At 46.2% G+C, this 18,131-nt stretch overlaps 1 protein-coding gene across 1 annotated transcript in view; it reads left to right on the top strand.

Annotated features, from left to right (window-relative positions):
* Positions 1–18,131, top strand: part of LOC129386506 (uncharacterized) — a 93,922-nt gene that overhangs the window by 60,839 nt on the left and 14,952 nt on the right. Inside the window, exons 8-9 of the mRNA XM_072287553.1 lie at positions 5,438–5,553; positions 9,962–10,106. Of these exons, the coding sequence (XP_072143654.1) occupies positions 5,438–5,553; positions 9,962–10,106 (261 nt within the window). The remainder of the gene's footprint in view (positions 1–5,437; positions 5,554–9,961; positions 10,107–18,131) is intronic.

Below are 18,131 nucleotides of genomic sequence, written 5' to 3'. Positions count from 1 at the left end.
AGTCACCAATTTCGGTGACACTTGGGCTCGCGAGCTTTGGCCCTCTCGGCATTGTAGGAAACTGTGTGCTCTTCGCGTGCACGGCGCGTGCTTTGGCGAGACGAGTGGCGGCCCGCGCACGCACTTGAGACGCCTCTAGGACAGCGTCAATGCCGGCGCGCCGCTTTCGCTTCCACGCATGCGCAAGGACTGCATTGCAGAAGCGCACTTATTACACGCTCTTCTCCGACGCTGCTCTCGCGAGTGGCGCGGTACCAGAACAATGAGACACCTCTACGCGTGCGCCCTCCCACCACGCGTAGTGGCGTGGGCGCATCGTGGCACCCTAACAAACCAGCTGGTGGAGGGCGCGCCATAAACATGGTGGCGGCACGACAAAGGACGCCATTGATAGAGGCCTACATCCCACCACGCTCACAGATAATTACGCTCCTGATCGTTGTCGTAACAATTACATGGACACTCGTGCAGGATTTCCGCCATCCTCTTCGGCATCCCACAGCGGTACTCCCTGTAAAGTCCAAGTGCGATAACATCGCACTGGGACTTCGATGCGAGCGAAGGCATGCAAAGGTGCGCGGAGAGGGGTGGGGGTGCGATCTCCTGCGTGCAAGGGTTGAAGGCGAGGGGTGAGAGCGCCCTTTGAGAACACGTGAAAATTCGTAGCTAGATTGCAATGTTTCTGACAATCTTACAATCAATTGCAATCAATCTTATAGTAAAGATCCACTGTCCCTGCAAGCACCTTTTTAACAAACCCCGTTTTCATATACTGAAGGTAAAATATTACTAGACCACGAATGCGTTTCATCACGCATATTCGGAAGGCATTTCTTGAAACAGGTATCAACGGCAGAAGTCGATTAAAGTGCATAACATATTGAATGTTGCCGGTTACAACTCGTAAATTGCAATAGGTGCGGTAAAGTAATTTGTTTAATTGGTAAATTTAAAAGAAATTGTTTTAGTTAATCAGATATTTATTGTAATTTTTGGCGTAAATATTGTTCGTCGTTGAAAGTAATCCAGCTCGTGAAGTAGAATTTTGCTGTATGCCATGACTGATTATACAAAAATTCTGGTAATGATGAAAAAACGCCGTAAATTAGGTATGAGGGTAGGCATGCCGCAACGTCGCTATTCACACGCATTTATAGCACAGCGTGCTGGCTTGCCTTTAGCAGAGTTCTAGGCGCCGAAGATTCCCCGGTGCAGAACAGCATGCCTGCTACCGACCGCACTTCGATGTCACCTAGAGGGCAGGAATCCAATCGCGTCCGCAGTGTCCGCATTTAAAGGGGGGTGGAGGGCGGAATGCAAAACTCCCGTGTGCTGTCCATTCGGTGCACGTTAGGGAGCCCCAGGTGGTCAAAATTATTTCAGGGGCCCCCGCAACGGCGTATCTCAATAGGGCATGGTGGTTTTGGCACATGAAACCGCAGAATTTAACCATATTAAGTATGAGGTCTCTTAAGGTTTCGTTATTTTCAGTCGGCGAGATATAGCAGATTTAGATTGCTGACTTTCTCTACGAACGGCGATGCGAGTCATCGTAGTCTAACAACGTTAAAGGCCAACTGCTACGTCCTGAAGCTCATTCGGGCTAAATTGGCTATAAGCATTAGCATTTGCTAGCAATGTAAACTTAGCAAAGCCACAGTGCTGGCGACTGTCTAATTTTCTATCAGCGTCTACATAGCGCCTAAGAAGGCTATGCGTGATCATGTCTGGGAACAACAGTGATTCGGTTGTAGCGAAAATTGCGGGACCGTAGACGAGTGGTCACCTCTACGTTGCGCCTCAGTGTCCAGGTCCATCGCTCGCTCAACATTTGCAAGTGAATGGGTGTGTCTCTCGGCGGGCTTTTTTTTGCACACATTATTGGAGTAGGTTCTAGTATAAGAGACTTGCACAGGCTCGGGCCGTCCGGAGAGTTTTGCGGGGGCCTGGGCCGAGCTCGGGCTTGACGCCACGGGCTCGGGCAGGATTGGTCCACCGGTTGAAACTGTTTAAAGTAAATACCTGTTCTGTTTACGTTGTAGCATCGCTCAAGTTCTTTACATTTAAAGGTAGCCTGAACAATTTATCAGTACCTATATGTTAGCTGACCTTGCACGACTAGATCTTGAGTTCAGTGCAAACACATATGCACCGACGGAAAAATAACAGTGTACCTAGGCAATAGGCCAGAGGACTTATGTTCCCATTCCAGAAACAAACATTTCGGTCTGTATTGCGTATACATTGCAGCTCATTTTATATATGTTGTGCGAGTGACGGCTCGAGTGATGGCAGGCGTAAGAACTTTATTGAGGCGACTACATAGTTTAGCGCTCATTATGGACGCTTGGGCTCCAGTATCAATTATTGCCACCAACGGAACACCATGTACGTCTACTTCAATTAGGTTCGTGTTGGGGAGGAGCGTCAACGGAGGATTTGGACAGGTCGAGCGTGATGCAGCACTACCTCTAACAGCTGCATGTCCTAGTTTTCCGTCCGCCGGGTTGGCGAGGAAAATCGGCGAGGTTGGGGTGACGGGGAGTGAGGGCGTTGAGGCGAGGGCAATCGCACGGAGGAGCAGCTGTCAGGGGCATCAGAAGTAGGGTACCGACGGCGAAGTGAATAACGGCGATCACCGACGTATGGGTGAGGATAAGTGAATGAGCTGCAGTACGGCGGCAACCAGGTGGTCCGGCAGTGGCGGGCTACATGACCAACGCGGTGGCAGCGGATGCAGATCGGTTTGTCGTCTGAGGTTCGCCATTCAGCAGGATTGCGTGGTCTGTGCGCGAAATATTGGTCATTATAGGTTGCGGACATGGGAATGGGCACCGAATCTGGTCGGGAGACAGAGCAGGCAGTAGGAATGCCAAGGTTTGCAATTTCTTGCCGCACAACTGCTTCAATAACGGAAATAGTGGGGGCCGCTTGGTCGAAGGTACCGTCAAGAGGTCGTGGATGAAGGGGGCCGGACTCGCCGCTTCAAAATCACAGCGAAAGATACGTGTGACGTTCTCTTGAAATGGTCGTGTGGCGGTAAGAGTGGAACAAGAGGACGTGGCAGGGGTGTTTGGAAGCCAGGAAAACTGTGGGACGACGCGGCGCCTTTTGGCTACATCGAAGCGGCGGCAATTTTTGACGATGGCGTCAACGTAGAAACGTCGTTATAGACCAGCAAGTTGAGGCGTCGTCGGCGATGCATATTAGGATATGGCCCACCTTGGCAACCTCGGTCATGTGCTCGTCGACTTTCCGGCAAAGCGCGAGCACTTCCTGTATGTAGCAAACATACGATTCGGTCGACGACTGGACACGGGTGGCAACCTATTTTCGCGCAGCCTGTTGGTGACCTGATGGGTTGCCAAATAGGTCGCGAAGCCTCTTTGAAAATGTCCCAGCTGGAGAGTTCGACCTCATGGGTGCGAAACCAGACACGCGGTGTCCCGTCCAGACAAAAAATCACATTGGCAAGATGATGGTAGCGTCTAAGTGGTGACTTTGGCTAACACGCTCATACATGCTGAGCCAGTCGTCGAGGTCAACGCAATTTTGGGTGGAGAATGTCCCAGGATCGCGGAGTCTAGGAACCGCAACGTACGTTGTGGTTGGCACCGCAGGTGTAGGTGGCGATGGGATGGTTCCATCGGAAGCCATGGCTGAGAAGACGACGGTGTGGCCGCTCCGGAGCTCCGTGGCGAGGACGGGGAACGTTCCACCTACACCACAATTTTAAGCGAAGGACGAGTCAGTAAGACGAGCAACTATTTACAGGATATACTTACAAAAGCGGTTGCAACGCTGACCGGTTAGATTCATCGCGTGAGCCCCGTTCGTTCTTCCTCCTCTTCTCTCGTTCAAACACGCAAATGTCACACGCGTGTAGCAACATATATATATATATATATATATATATATATATATATATATATATATATATATATATATATATATATATATATATATATATATAGGAATACAGGAGGTATTCAGAGACCTGGATTGGGAAGAATTGGGGATAAAAATTAATGGAGAATACCTTAGTAACTTGCGATTCGCTGATGATATTGCCTTGCTTAGTAACTCAGGGGACCAATTGCAATGCATGCTCACTGACCTGGAGAGGCAAAGCAGAAGAGTGGGTCTAAAAATTAATCTGCAGAAAACTAAAGTAATGTTTAACAGTCTCGGAAGAGAACAGCAATTTACAATAGGCAGCGAGGCACTAGAAGTCGTAAGGGAATACATCTACTTAGGGCAGGTAGTGACGGCGGATCCGGATCATGAGACGGAAATAATCAGAAGAATAAGAATGGGCTGGGGTGCGTTTGGCAGGCATTCTCAGATCATGAACAGCAGGTTGCCATTATCCCTCAAGAGAAAAGTGTATAATAGCTGTGTCTTACCAGTACTCACCTACGGGGCAGAAACCTGGAGGCTTACGAAAAGGGTTCTACTCAAATTGAGGACGACGCAACGAGCTATGGAAAGAAGAATGATAGGTGTAACGTTAAGGGATAAGAAAAGAGCAGATTGGGTGAGGGAACAAACGCGAGTTAATGATATCTTAGTTGAAATCAAGAAAAAGAAATGGGCATGGGCAGGACATGTAATGAGGAGGGAAGATAACCGATGGTCATTAAGGGTTACGGACTGGATCCCAAGGGAAGGGAAGCGTAGCAGGGGGCGGCAGAAAGTTAGGTGGGCGGATGAGATTAAGAAGTTTGCAGGGACGGCATGGCCGCAATTAGTACATGACCGGGGTTGTTGGAGAAGTATGGGAGAGGCCTTTGCCTTGCAGTGGGCGTAACCAGGCTGATGATGATGATGATGATGATGATATATATATATATATATATATATACAGTACTTTTTGTACATTTACGCCGGGCCTCGTCATGCACTAAGCTTAGTAATGAGCACCACCCGGCGCCCCGCGCGGTGCCTGGGATTAGTAACAGAGGTCCGGGTACGGGCTCATACTGAGTTCGGTCATGTACGCCCGGGCTGGAGTTGGGCTTTAGCTTCATAGAGAGGGCCCGAGCCGGGACGTAAAATCGGGCCCGTGCAGTCGCCTCTACACCTGTGATTTTACGGTGAAGTTGTATGTGGCTAGGATGCCGGAATTTAGTCGTCTCCGTAACCCAAAACTCAACCAATCATAACGGAAATGTTTCGCCGCGTGCGCCCCTGGATTCCTTGCAGTACCAGGCTTGCTGTACCAGCAAATATATACGGATCATTCGAGCATAGGCCACAATTTGCCTGCAAAAATTATAGAAACCACAGTAACGGGCATAGACTCTTGCATTTATTTTCAGCAGTGTCTCTTTAGCCGACATGTTTCACTGTTCGCTTTTTGATGCGTTTCCTGGGTAGCCTGTCTGGGTACAACTTGTGCGCTCAGTTAAAAGAAAAACATGTATTTTGATCGCAGATGCTCTTCGATTTGATGAAAGACAAACATGACAACGTCAATCGGCCAAGTTACATCATACTCTCCTTCCCTTTGTATGCTCCGGGAAATTTTCCTGCAATTGGCCAGGCACTAAGGTGAGTGGCACCCAGTAAAATCCAAAGCACGACGCATATTTAGCAAAAGTACGCTGCCCTGCAACGCAATATCGTATGGCTGCATTTTGATTCTTAGAAGCCTGTACCGCAAAGTTGGCCGCTTTGTGTGTGTCAGCCTATTGCCATATTCTTACGATGACCAAGTGCAAGATATCCTAGGTGTGGCTTGCGGAGAAGAGTGCACTGTAATAGACAAACTGGTAAAATTAGAATCAGAACAGTGGAGGTCGCGTTCCGCATTACTGCGAGGCCGAGCAATGCAGTTCAGGTTTGAGTAAACGGCTTCGTGAGATTGACCCGCTCCAATAGCCGCTTCATCGCAGCCATCCAGTCTGAGCACATTAGATTTCGTGTTAAATCGCTGGATGGCGTCGAAAACAGTTCTGCAGGCTTTATTCCCGGCGACTGCAACAAACTTCCTACCCTTAACGAATGTACAGTTGTCGTTACGTTCATGCTTGCAACCTCGTAGAGATAACGCACCTATCTACTCACTGCACAAAAGATTATTATTATTATTATTATTATTATTATTATTATTATTATTATTATTATTATTATTATTATTATTAATATTATTATTATTATTATTATTATTATTATTATTATTATTATTTTCCATTGGGTTTGATGGGGCACGTAGAGGAAGAAAGCGCTGCCATGCTTTACTGGCTTTCTCTAATGCATACTTCAACCAACCACATTGACTTTTGCCAGCCCATCTCGTACTGTTAACAGCCTTAATTTAGCATGTTTTAAGAGTATGCTTGGCCAAAGGTAAGCTTTGAACGTGTCAACTCTGCCTTATACAAAAATAACTTGGAATATTCCTTCCCAGAGTTTTATTAATTTCTGCGACCCAATGATTCCAGCTATCTATTATTTCCGCTATTATCGTAAACTAATTGTCTTAAACGGAGTACTGTATTTATTCAATATCCTTTAAAGTAACTTTCGTTGCGTTTTGTTGCTTAAAATTCTATTTTTTTATCGTTTCCTTTCTATGCAGTTGTATTCATTAAATAAATATTTCTGCAAAAAAAGTTTTGCAGTTCGTATACTATAGTACAAACTTTGCCTAAAATAAGTACTTTTTTTTGATACCCATCACCTACAGGCATTTGTTTCCGGTGATCCCGGCGGCTGCGGTGTTTCAAATTCTGAAACTCGTGAAATGTGTCTAGAAAATAAACGATACTTACTTTTCTTCCTGCCGTTAACCACAAACGCCACGCGTTTTGTAAGTGATATGCAATGAGATGAACTTGATAAGACGAACATCGATGAGACGATGAGACGAACTAATATCTGAAATCCACTAGGCACAGAACAAACACAATTCGGCGCTGCTTATTGTTTCTTGTGACGAAAGCGTAATGCAGTGCACTGTACTGAACCAACACTTTCACGTCCCGTGCATAACCTAATCTGCTAATATAAATATGCCACTAAGTGCGCTAGCGAAAACTAAATAGCCAACTTTAGTTTCACGTGCGCAGAAGCTTTCCACACGCAAACGCTCGAGTTCCATGTGCTCTATGTGCCGCATCCGTAGGACGTTTGCAGTTTTGCGTACGCAATAGTCAAAGAGCCTTGCAAACGTATAAGTCATTGCCTCCGCATGTCTACTGGCGCCCTCCACCGGCAGACGTGAGCACTACTACAGTCACGTTCGTTCAAAACGAACCGCAGTCGCAGTCGACGCATGATTCTGACACCCCGCGAACTGTGCGTCCATGCTAGCCTGGACTGCCTCGGGCTTCGTTCTCTGCCTGGCAGCTCGTAGAGCCCGTCACGTACGCGTGGGACGCGCGACGTAAGGACACCGCTTTCACGTCCCTACGTCAGGGGCGACGGGACTCCCTACATTCGGACGCCGCATGCGCATTTCGATCCCGCTAGATCTTCACGTACGTAGTGCTTCTACGGACGTCAAACTAAAATTGTCTAACGATACTCTGCTTTCTTGCGTCTTCGGATGTGGTTGAACTGAGGTTGGTGGGATGAACCGAGCCAGAAAGAGAATCATTGGCACGAAAGAGAATTGAGTTCGCAATCAATTCTTCATTTAAGTTGTTCTGACCCACCACTTTTATTGAATTCTGGGATTCACATTTGTTGCACTAATGATGCGTTCCAATGTTCTTGGGCGTCTTGCTCCTTAGTAGTGATCTTAGTATCATTTGGAAATGCAGGTACTTTCTGCGTTTGTTCATTTGTATCTAACCTCTTTAACCCCGTGGCCGAAGTTCACTACAAGGTTGGGAAATTAACAATGTTCTGGCTGCTGTTCTGCCAGCAGGCAAAACAAAAATTGAAGGACGTTTAAGCTTCGCTTTTAGGAGTGGAACACAGTTGCTTTTAGGATCCCTGACTGCTTCTCGCCCTTGCCGGCAACTACAACCTATGTAAGTGTAATGTTAACCGGTAAATGCTGGAGGCGAACGCTACCCACGAAGGCAAGCTTTCTGGTAGAAACGCGGCCTCTTGCGTGGGCCCATCGTCTGTCGTTATTTCGCACTTGTAATATTTCTGTCCGAGAACATCTACCAAAAAAGGCGTTCAGTCTCGGTGTTTCTCAAAATTCCGAGGAATAACTTTACAAAGAATGTGTGTCGAGGTGTGAGCAACTTCGGCTATACAGAAAATATAGAGCAATTTTCGATTACGGGACGCCAACTTCCGCTACGACGCCGACACCAGATTTTCTGCGATACGGAGCCCTTAAGAGGAAGCTTTATCTCGGGTGCTCCTATCTAGATGCATGTAAAACTAGAAATCGTTTTTCTCGACAACCGCTACACCAAACTTGACGAGGTTTGCTGCATTTAAACGAAAACGTAAAATCTAGTGACTGGTGGTTTCGACATTTTTGATTAGGGTCCTCAATTTTTTAATAAAACATTGAAAAAGTCGCAAATTTTCAGGAAACGAAACTATTAGGTTTACAAATTCGTTACTCAGCAATGAAAAATATCATAATCATAGCAGATTTAGGTGGACAAAGTTCATATGGTACACATGCATATCAAAACATTTAGCAATGGCAAATAGAGCACTCGCTGAACCCTTTTAAACAACGTAACAAATTCTCCTAATATATAAATTGACATATCGGATTTGTCCGCTTTTATACGTCTTAGGCATGCCTTTTAAGGAACCGCGATATCTGTTCTTGACGGAGAGCTATTATTTTTGTAAAGATTGTCCTTTTCTTTTTAATAACTTTCGGATTTCTGAAAATTCTTTGAACAAAATTCAGGCCCTAAATCGAAATTCCGCTTCCACAATGACTGGAGTTTAAATTTTTCTCTCAAATGCAAACACGTTATTAAAATCGGTGCAGCGGTTATCTCAGAAAAGCGTTTTCGCGTTTTACATTTATTTGAATGGGCCGCGTCGGAGTTGGGCTGGAGCTAATGCTTCCTCTTAACGCTGTCGCGGTTAGAAGGACAACTGCCTACGCAGCCGAACCACTCAGTTACTGCTAGCTGCGGCCTCGTCTGGCAGAGACTTGGAGACACCGGTTTGTGGCGCTGGACATTTGCCGAAAGAAAAATTTTAGCACTACGTATTTGCTCTTAGTACGTGCACGTTCCTGACCAATCACCGCAAATGGATGTAACAAAAGGTGGCACAAAGGTTGCGTAGCGTCAAATATATTAAAGCGATAGCGCCACATTCGCAACAGACATCACCATGTCAAGGGCGCCCGCTTCTCGGATAGCCATTACAACAAAGATTCATCCACGATACCAGGAATTGTGGATTTGCCAGGCAGTTTCAACTGGGTTTCGGTGGCTACAACAACATACACCGTGTCATGTTTTAATTCGGCTTTGTTGATGACAGCGAGATTTCCACTTCACACGTCAGCATATGTGCCCATAATGCTGCGCGATTCATGTATGGATGGGCATAAGTATGCAGCAGTCGTAATTATTTTTACAAACGGTAAACGTATTACCGTTAAATAAACGCCCATTATAGGAAATATTACTATCGCGTTGTGCAAGGTATTGATGTGCCGCCAATTTTTTTGCTATTTTGCCGAAATTGAATGGGGAGTTAACCTTTGAGTGCTGTAGATACTGCATTGACCATTGACTGGCATTATTTTTTACACTCAGAGTTATTGGTGATTATCACGAGTAAGTGCTAAAGGCGAAAGAATGGTTACGCTGCGGGTGTGCATGCTGGCCGCTGGATAGAGTTCTTTACGAGTACGTGTAAAAAACGTGTTCTATAATCTTGACCTGTATTTTGTTAAAGCTATCTGGATAACGTGGAAAATAATATAACGCTACGACAACCTTCAGGGCTATCTACTCAAAGATAGCGATCACCGGACGAAAATGATAAGAGCTGACAATTTTTCTTCACGTAGGAATCTTTCAGTGGACATATTTATTGCTGTGGGGTACCACTCGTATGGAGACAACTATTTCGTCAACTGCCGTATGGTTTCACCAACCATGCTGAACAAGCAACTTCTCCCACCTGACATCTACAGTATCTATAGCGTCCGTCTGGTAAGTTATTTCATCAGTCATCTAATTTCAGTGGTTGCAGCTATTGACGATTGTGCGTTGAAACTGCATTGAAACGCCCAAGTTTTACGAAGTTATATGCAGCTTCAATTTAATTTTAATAGGCAACTTGCATTTCATACTTTTATATGCAAATGTAAGAGTGGTGGGGAGAGAGGAAAACTCTGTCGTCGTTGGACGGCAGAGTCAGGCGGACGTAAGCAAAATATTCATGTTTAGTGGCCTCCCCTTTGAAACCACGTGTGGAGTAGTCGCATAGATGGCTTGACTTAATTGCGCGTTGCATGTGCCGCATTGTATAATTTTGATGATCTCTTACCGATCTGTGACCATTGAAACCTCTATCTTTATATTTTAGATTCTTATGCTTGTAGCGACTCCGGTTTCATCAATGTCTTCACCGCATGTCTGACCCGCTTCGGAACCCACTTATTATAGAAGGCGTACATTCTGTTCGGGTTTTGCTGGCTTAATATTTGGTTCTCAGCAGCTTCAGAACCATGCTGCAGTTTATACACGCCTAATTTTGTGCCAAATATGTGCCATGGTTTGCTTTTCTTTCCTGAGGAAGTACAATGGGGGGCTTTCAGCTCTCACACACATATTTCTTTTGAATTTTTTTTTTTGCTTTATTTCAAAGTATCCATGTTCTTTTCTGTGGACATCCTTTGTATCTAGTTTACTGCACCTGTTTGCTTCACTTCCTCTTGATTACTCTTGCTTACCAATTTTGTATTTATTTCGTTGCCCGGTACTTGCCTGCTAATTTGCTTGAGCGTTTCTTCTATTCCACGTTCATGCCTTTGAGATACAGATATTTATGTAGATTAGCCGCCCATTTCTTATCACCCAAATTCTGGAGTTTTTCTTCAAAAGTAACATTGCACGGTGTATCTCTGGCTTTGAAAGAAGTACATCCCGTCTCACCCCTCGACTATTTCATTTGGCATTTCACCGTTACCCCCGAATGCCAGCCTATGGTTAACATCACACTTAGGCAGCATGTCTTTTGTTCAGCAGAGAATTCCGTTTGCGAATGCTAGCAGTGCTACTATTACTCATTTACAAATTACTCGCACCTCCTTATATTATTTGTAACCCCAAAGTGTTTTATTATTCATGTATTACGCTTCCCCTTCGTCCTCAAATTAGGTTAGTTGGTGGTTCAGCTACTCGTCCCTTTGTTTTTGTAAGCCCCAGACATTTATATTTCTGGAGTATGGGCATGATATTCTTTATAATTGAGACCAAGTTGCTTTTCGCCTGTTCAAAGATAGCCATAGTTTCTCATTTCTGTGCACTAAAGTTAAGGTCTGTATATGTCCCCCCATTCACGCAAGTATCCACAGGGCTCTGTTTATCGCTTGCATTTTCCGTTAGCAGCACTATATCGTCCGCATAGATCTTTGCAGGCAGCTTCAGTTGGAGCATTTGCCAATTACAAACAAAGATAGATGAAAAACTAATTGACTGCTTCCCAGTCGTGTTTCCATGCCTTTAACACGTTACTGGTGAGTGTTGCCTACACACAACGTATTGATCACGATGTTTCTGGCTAAATGTCTTCAGCCAACACTGAATGACAGGCAGCAAGCGTCGTTTATTGGTTTAGAGAAGGACACTGGCCGATGAAGAAGAAAAGGAAGTCTTTTTAAAGCAGCGTCACACGATACAGGTCAGTGTAAGATATCGTGCTACACTGGTGTCACACGTGTGATGTAAAGAAAATGAAGTCTACATTTGTGGTTCACATGTGATTAGAGCTGGCTATACAAATTGAAAACAAAGCCTTAGGTGGCTTGTGGTAAAGCGCACTTTCAGTTTCCTGTCTGGTGTTATTCCGCTATTGCTGAAAACGTTTCTACAAGATATTTTTCTTTTTCTTCATTATCCTTATTCTGTATGCGTTTTATACATATAGGTAGAAAATAAACATCCTCTTGCTTGGTATTTGTATGTCTTGTCCTTGAAGGGCTAACATGGAGCTATCATCTTCAAAGCAATCTGCGATGTTTGCAGAGTGTGAGACACACTGGAGACAGAAAGAATTCTCACTTCCCCATGCTACATTTTCACTAACTCTGCATTTCTGGCCTTGCAAGACACGTTTTGCACTCGGTTGTTCCGTTACCTCTCCCGCAATATTTCCACAAATTGTCGTCTATGCCACCGTGCTTCAGTATACACCATAGCAATTCGCTGTGTACGTTGTGGCAAGCCCCGTTAACTTCCAGAAACCTGCTGATGACGGTGTAGTCTCTGCGTTTAATATCTGTCCGCCCTGATGTATTACAAAGGAATTGTCCTCTACTTCGTTTAGCCTCAACCCATTCTGAGGTTACCCAATATTTCAAATCTCGCCAACCACTTCGACAGCTGTAATTTTAGAGATGACATTTCCAGTATATATACAACCGACATTATTAATTATTCTGTCATGTATAAGGTAGCCTTATCCTTACCAGATTTTATTCCGATAGCAATTATATGGACATTCCAGGCGGATTTTCGCCGTCGACGTTGGTGTCGGCCATAGCCGTCGACATGAAGTTGGGTTTGAGGTAATGCGTGTGAGGGTGAGCCGGCGAACGCAGTTCAATATCGTGTGCGTGAGCGATGAACGCGGCTCGGATTCGGGCCCTCTCGTGTGGCGCGCGAGGCAGAGGGGTGAGGCGAAGGAGGAGGGCCGTTCTTCTCCGGCGGCTGCTACGGTGCCTCGATGTCCTGCATGCACATCGCTCAGTACAGAGTGGACACAACTGCGGCGTCTGCTGCGGCGTTGGCCACGCTAATCGCGGACGCTGTAGTAGATACCTTTGGCGGACGCCGTAGGGACGCGTTGCCGGCGCTCGTGTGTCTTGAAAGCGGTCTGTGCCGTGGCGTCTTCAAAGATATCTGCGATGTTTGCAGCTTCGCATGCGCTGTGCCTTCTACGTTTCGTAGGCGTTGAAGCGACAGATGCACGAAGGTAAATTGGCTCGTTGCTGTTGCCGTGATTCCTAACTCCAGCGTTTTCACAGACAGTTCCTCCAGCATCGAGCGATGTGTGTTCATGTTTACCTGTGCGCGCGTGACACGGTGCTGGTTAATTTAGTTAAAACACGTTGACGGGCAAGGTGATTCGAATACATGCTAGAATGTGTCAGCACAACTGAACAAGGACATAGAAATAAGCAGACATAAAGACAACGTTGTCTCTTTGTGTCTGTTTCTTTCTGCGTTCTCGTTGAGTCCCGCTTACACATTCTATCATTGTTAATTTAGTTAGTAATCAAATGTGTACAAGTTTATACGGCCGATCAATCTACTACCATTACTTCGTTCCGCTAACTACTAATTTGTTATCGCAATCGGTCTTTCGCCTTTTAGGCGGAACTGCAATTTTTTTATTTATATATTACTACATTGCCTTTATGCAACCCAATTGAATCTTTCTTTGACTTAAAAATAAACTCTAATTATGGCTGTTTGGATAATCACTTTGATTATCTGTATAGCACGTGATAGTTCGTCGAATAAATGTAGAGCATGTAAGCTTTGGAATGGGTATGGTATGAAGAACTTTATTTAGGTCCTGAGAGATCAGTCTGGCACTGATGCGGGCCGCTCCCACGTCGGTACAGAGAGGCCGAGTCTCTCTGCCGTCACACGGACCCTCTGGGCAGCCCTGAGTTGGTCCGCCAGCGCTTCACTGTGCAGCATCCGCTGCCACCACTGTTCGCCTCGAGAACCATCATCGGCCAACGCCAAGCAGCGCCAAAGCATGTGTTCTAAATCTGTCATGCACTTAACTTTGGTGTCGTCATGCAGAGGGAAGCAGCCATTACTCGTCCATGCATGGATCGCGTGAAAAAATGGCGCAGTTGTCGTGGCATACGTAACGCAGTCGAAGTTTTATTCAGACCCGCACGCGTCGTGCAGAGAGCCGTTGCTCGGCAGTACATCTGTCAATCCGAGCTGGAGTAGTAGTACTTGAGAGAGCTACCAAGGTCGGAGTAATAGATCATAATCATTCAGGTGGTCACCATAAGGTGCAGGGCCTACAAATGTACAGTTTCTTGCAGGCACTTCACCCTTTAGTGGCTATGGCCTCCTTGTGTTCGACTGTTTGACCCGTACGGTCCAGAATTCTCATGTAGAGAATCGGGCAGAGAGACTAAGAGATCTCGAACTTTTTTGACCGCAGAAGAATGGGCTCGTAATATCGGGAGAGCAATCACAGGGGATTAAGGCAAGCGCTGGAATCCCAGTCATACACGATTGCGGCGGGCTTGAGCAGCACCGGACGGCTTAGGGCGCCACCAGTAGGGCTGTCTTTTTGTTTGCATTAGAACACTAGCATTTTCTGCGAAACAGACGAGCCCACAACTAAGAAGGAGGGACCACGATGGTGAAATCAAGCCGTGAGACGCCCATTAGATGTAACATGAGTTTGGCACATGAGCTTTCTAGGCCATGAATAAATGTATCTTGTCCACATGGTCATTTGATTTCTGTACCCTGTTGCTAATATGCCTTTGCAGAAAGTAATCTGTTTCACGTAGGCAACTGCGGCTGCCTTCCCGAATCTGCCTGCCCAAACTCGTATGAACAAACTACTGAGGCTCGTAATTATTTGCAAACTAGGGGCATTCGGGGTAACAGACACCATATAGCGCACAAGCTGTTCACATTTCAGGGAAGTTATTGAACAGATTTTTTCTTCGATACAACAAGCATGGATATCTTTCGTTGACTTTGTTCAAATTCAACAGGACATTTCTCCAAATCATCCATACATGGAGCTAGAATTTCCTCCAACAAATGCCAAACCAAATATGAAGAACTTTGCGCAGACATGCAGTGAATTCTCGGTTGTCTTTATCTTAAATCCCACCAGACGTTATTTTCTTTATACACTGCAGACTAGAAGTCATTATTATCAAAAAGCTGTTTTCGAGCCGGCACTCCGTTGTTGTAGGCTGTAGAATTGCGGCCAGCCGGTTCCCTGTATATTCGGCAAAATGCTTGCACCAGGCTGAAAAGTGTAAATCTACGCAGGTCCTCTAACCCTTATTGAGGGCAGCGCCAATTTGCAAATATTTTTATCATGTTTACCTCTTTCTTTAGATACTATTAAACTGCATTGGTGGGAAACAAACTTCCTACAGGTTCCGTTGGTCAGAGGTTCTTTCTCGCGTTTGGCTGACACAAGAACAGCAGATGGAAATCTCAGTACATTCGCTAGTGACTTTTGCTTCTCAGAATATGCCTTTGCTTACTTGCAATGGAGTACGATGTGATTTGCTTCCGTTTAACCACCACGTGTGCCTCCGTCTAAAGGTGACCATCACGGACGATAAAGAGCCCGTCCTGACGAAGCGGCTATTCTAGGTGGTCAGGGGGTCGCCTGTGTCAGTGGGGTGCACGTAAGCTGAGGTTTGCGCTTCACGGTATGATTTCGGTGCTCTTACTATATTGCCAGCATCACTAATGCCACTGCCAGGGTCGTCGCCGAAGGCTTAGCCTGAGCGCTAAGTTCAGTATAGCTCGCAACTGAATATGTTAGATCAAATTGAACTCGCAGCAAGAACATTTCATTATAGATTGGTCCTATGCGGCCACTAAAGCACCATCAACCCCTCTGCCCAAGCGAGCATCGCACAGGGTCCCTTCACTCCTCTTGGCAGGAACCCTCTTATTCAGGCCTATTGGTGAAGCTCAGCAAAGAATGCAGAATTCAAGCGTGGAACATAGCATACTAGAGAGTTTGAGTGTGTCCGGTAACCCTGTGAACGCCGTCGAACTGGCCGTTTTACCTGTTTAGCGGAGACGCAAACGTGAACGGTCTGCACGGTGGAGCGATTTGATGGCAAAGAGCTCAACCACACTAACGCAGCTAATATTGCAGTAATCAAGTGTATTTCACTTTGCTCGTCGAATAAATTTTCGGCAGCAGCACGATTACGCAAATGCCGAATATTTAAACAAGCAGCGGAAGCAGCTCTGTATTTGTCTGAGTCTCGAGCTACCACTTGGCTGCAATATGCAGGTTGTTCGCATTTGCACCTCCAGTGATCCGGTAAAACCCCTGTTCGCTTGCATTTACCTGTATGCCAGATACAATATAGCACTATAATAAGGCTGCTAAACATAAAAAATCGCAGTGCCCTTCATCTCTGTGAAGGATGACGAGCGAAGTTGTGTCTTTGGACAACTTAATGACGAACTGCAGCTACGCGGTGGGTCGGCCCGGCATCGCCCTATCTTGGCGATATCCCCACGGATGGGGAGTGCTTAACGCCTGCTTCACCTTCGCCGTGGATCGGCCCGACATCGCACCATCTTGGGGATCGGCCCACGTGTCTACTCACGGTGGCCTACCACCGTGTGGAGACCTGTACACCGGTGGCCTACCAAGCGTTGCACTGTTGAGATTACCGTAGCTTCCGCAACCACATTCCAAGGCGTTCGCTTCACGTTTCGACGCCGCGGTGCCTGTTACTGGCCTCCGTACGCTTGTCTGCAACCCCCGGTCACTAAGTGAAACGTTACCAGAACTTTTCAACAGAGTTCGCTGTAATGTTAATTACGGCCGCAGCACACGCTGCTCAACAGATGCAACGAGCAAAGCCCTCACGCATCAATGATAGATACATCGTGTGCACGCAGGTGGGCGGATCTGCAGCATGCATGCTCATTTCAAGTGGGTCCTCTCCCTGGCACCAAGTGCATTATCGAACTAATTAAATTTCCCTGCATAAATTGCTCACAAAATTTGTAACGTACGGCTTACACACAATCTGCAAACATGACAGCATCGAATTGCAATTGCAATTTACACGAAAACATAATTCCGCTGCCCTGAAACTTCTTCCACAGCTGCCTTCCAGCTGCCATTTGTTTTTCTGAGCAAAACTACGCCCGCGGACATGAAAAATCCCGGTCTACAGCTTCGCGGTAAAAATTCGCCGACGATTGCTATACTCCATAATGCATATTTTGAGCGCAGCTGTTGCTTCGAATTCACGATGTGTTATGGTAAAAAAAAAAATTCATTCTAAACGAGTGTCCTCTCGGCGGCGGTGCTGAACCTCTGCTCCGGCAGCGACTTTAGCAGCAGCGGCAGGCTAAGCATTTCCACCACGTGCGTAGCTCGTTGTTCAGAAATAAAGCGTGAACACGGCAACGCCTGGCTTGCGACGAGCGCAATCTGTAGCAGCGGTGGCGAAGGCAAACTAGCGCATGCTCAGTCCGTACGAAGCCCACGCCATTGCTCTGCTTCGATGTTAGTTTCCACATTTCTTTCATATGTGGTATCGCTGGACGCGCTCGCCGCATGCCTGGTCGCTGCCAAGGAGCACGTCTCGTACATTACTGCACATCCCTCCACACCTTTACGCCATAGTGTACTACTCCGCTTTCCTCTTCGCGCTCTCTTCGCTCTCGCCGTCTTTCAGGCCCCCCTCCGCACCGCGTTCTGTCTTTTATCTTTCGCGGTGCTTGTTCGCTCGGTTACGCCGAAGGACGTCGACGCTCAACGCAGTAGCGTGCGCCTAGGAGCTGTACTCCAAAGAAAATTAATTTTTACGCTAACGTCCTGCGCTCTCCTTTGGCCAGTCAGCTACCAGTCCTTACCCTAGTCAAGTATGTTTTAAGAAAACACATTTGAAAATCTGCTTGACGAAACGCGTCTCTAATGTGCTGGGTAAGCACATTAGAGACGCGTTAGTTCATGGAGTGGTGGAGTGAGCCAGATCGTCTATAATCATGGCTGGATGTGAGCGCGAGTGGTGGAGAGCGCTGACTGCACCTTATGTTGGATGTGAGTGCAATACCATAGGCAATGCTCTGGGGATGGCTCTAGGACACCGATGTAGGCCTTTGATTAGCGTAGCGGAAAAGTGGAGTCACTATTGAGTTTTAAATCTGCGGAGAATAACGCTGTCTACTCGCAGTAGGCTCCAACACAAGAGGAGTCATTTACTGCATATATATAAAATATCCATGACAATTAGTGGTGAGAAT

Source organism: Dermacentor andersoni, chromosome 4, assembly GCF_023375885.2.
Source record: "Dermacentor andersoni chromosome 4, qqDerAnde1_hic_scaffold, whole genome shotgun sequence".
NCBI lineage: Eukaryota > Metazoa > Arthropoda > Arachnida > Ixodida > Ixodidae > Dermacentor > Dermacentor andersoni.
The sequence above is the reverse complement of the archived record's forward strand: the minus strand, read 5'-3'. Positions and strand labels throughout refer to the sequence as shown.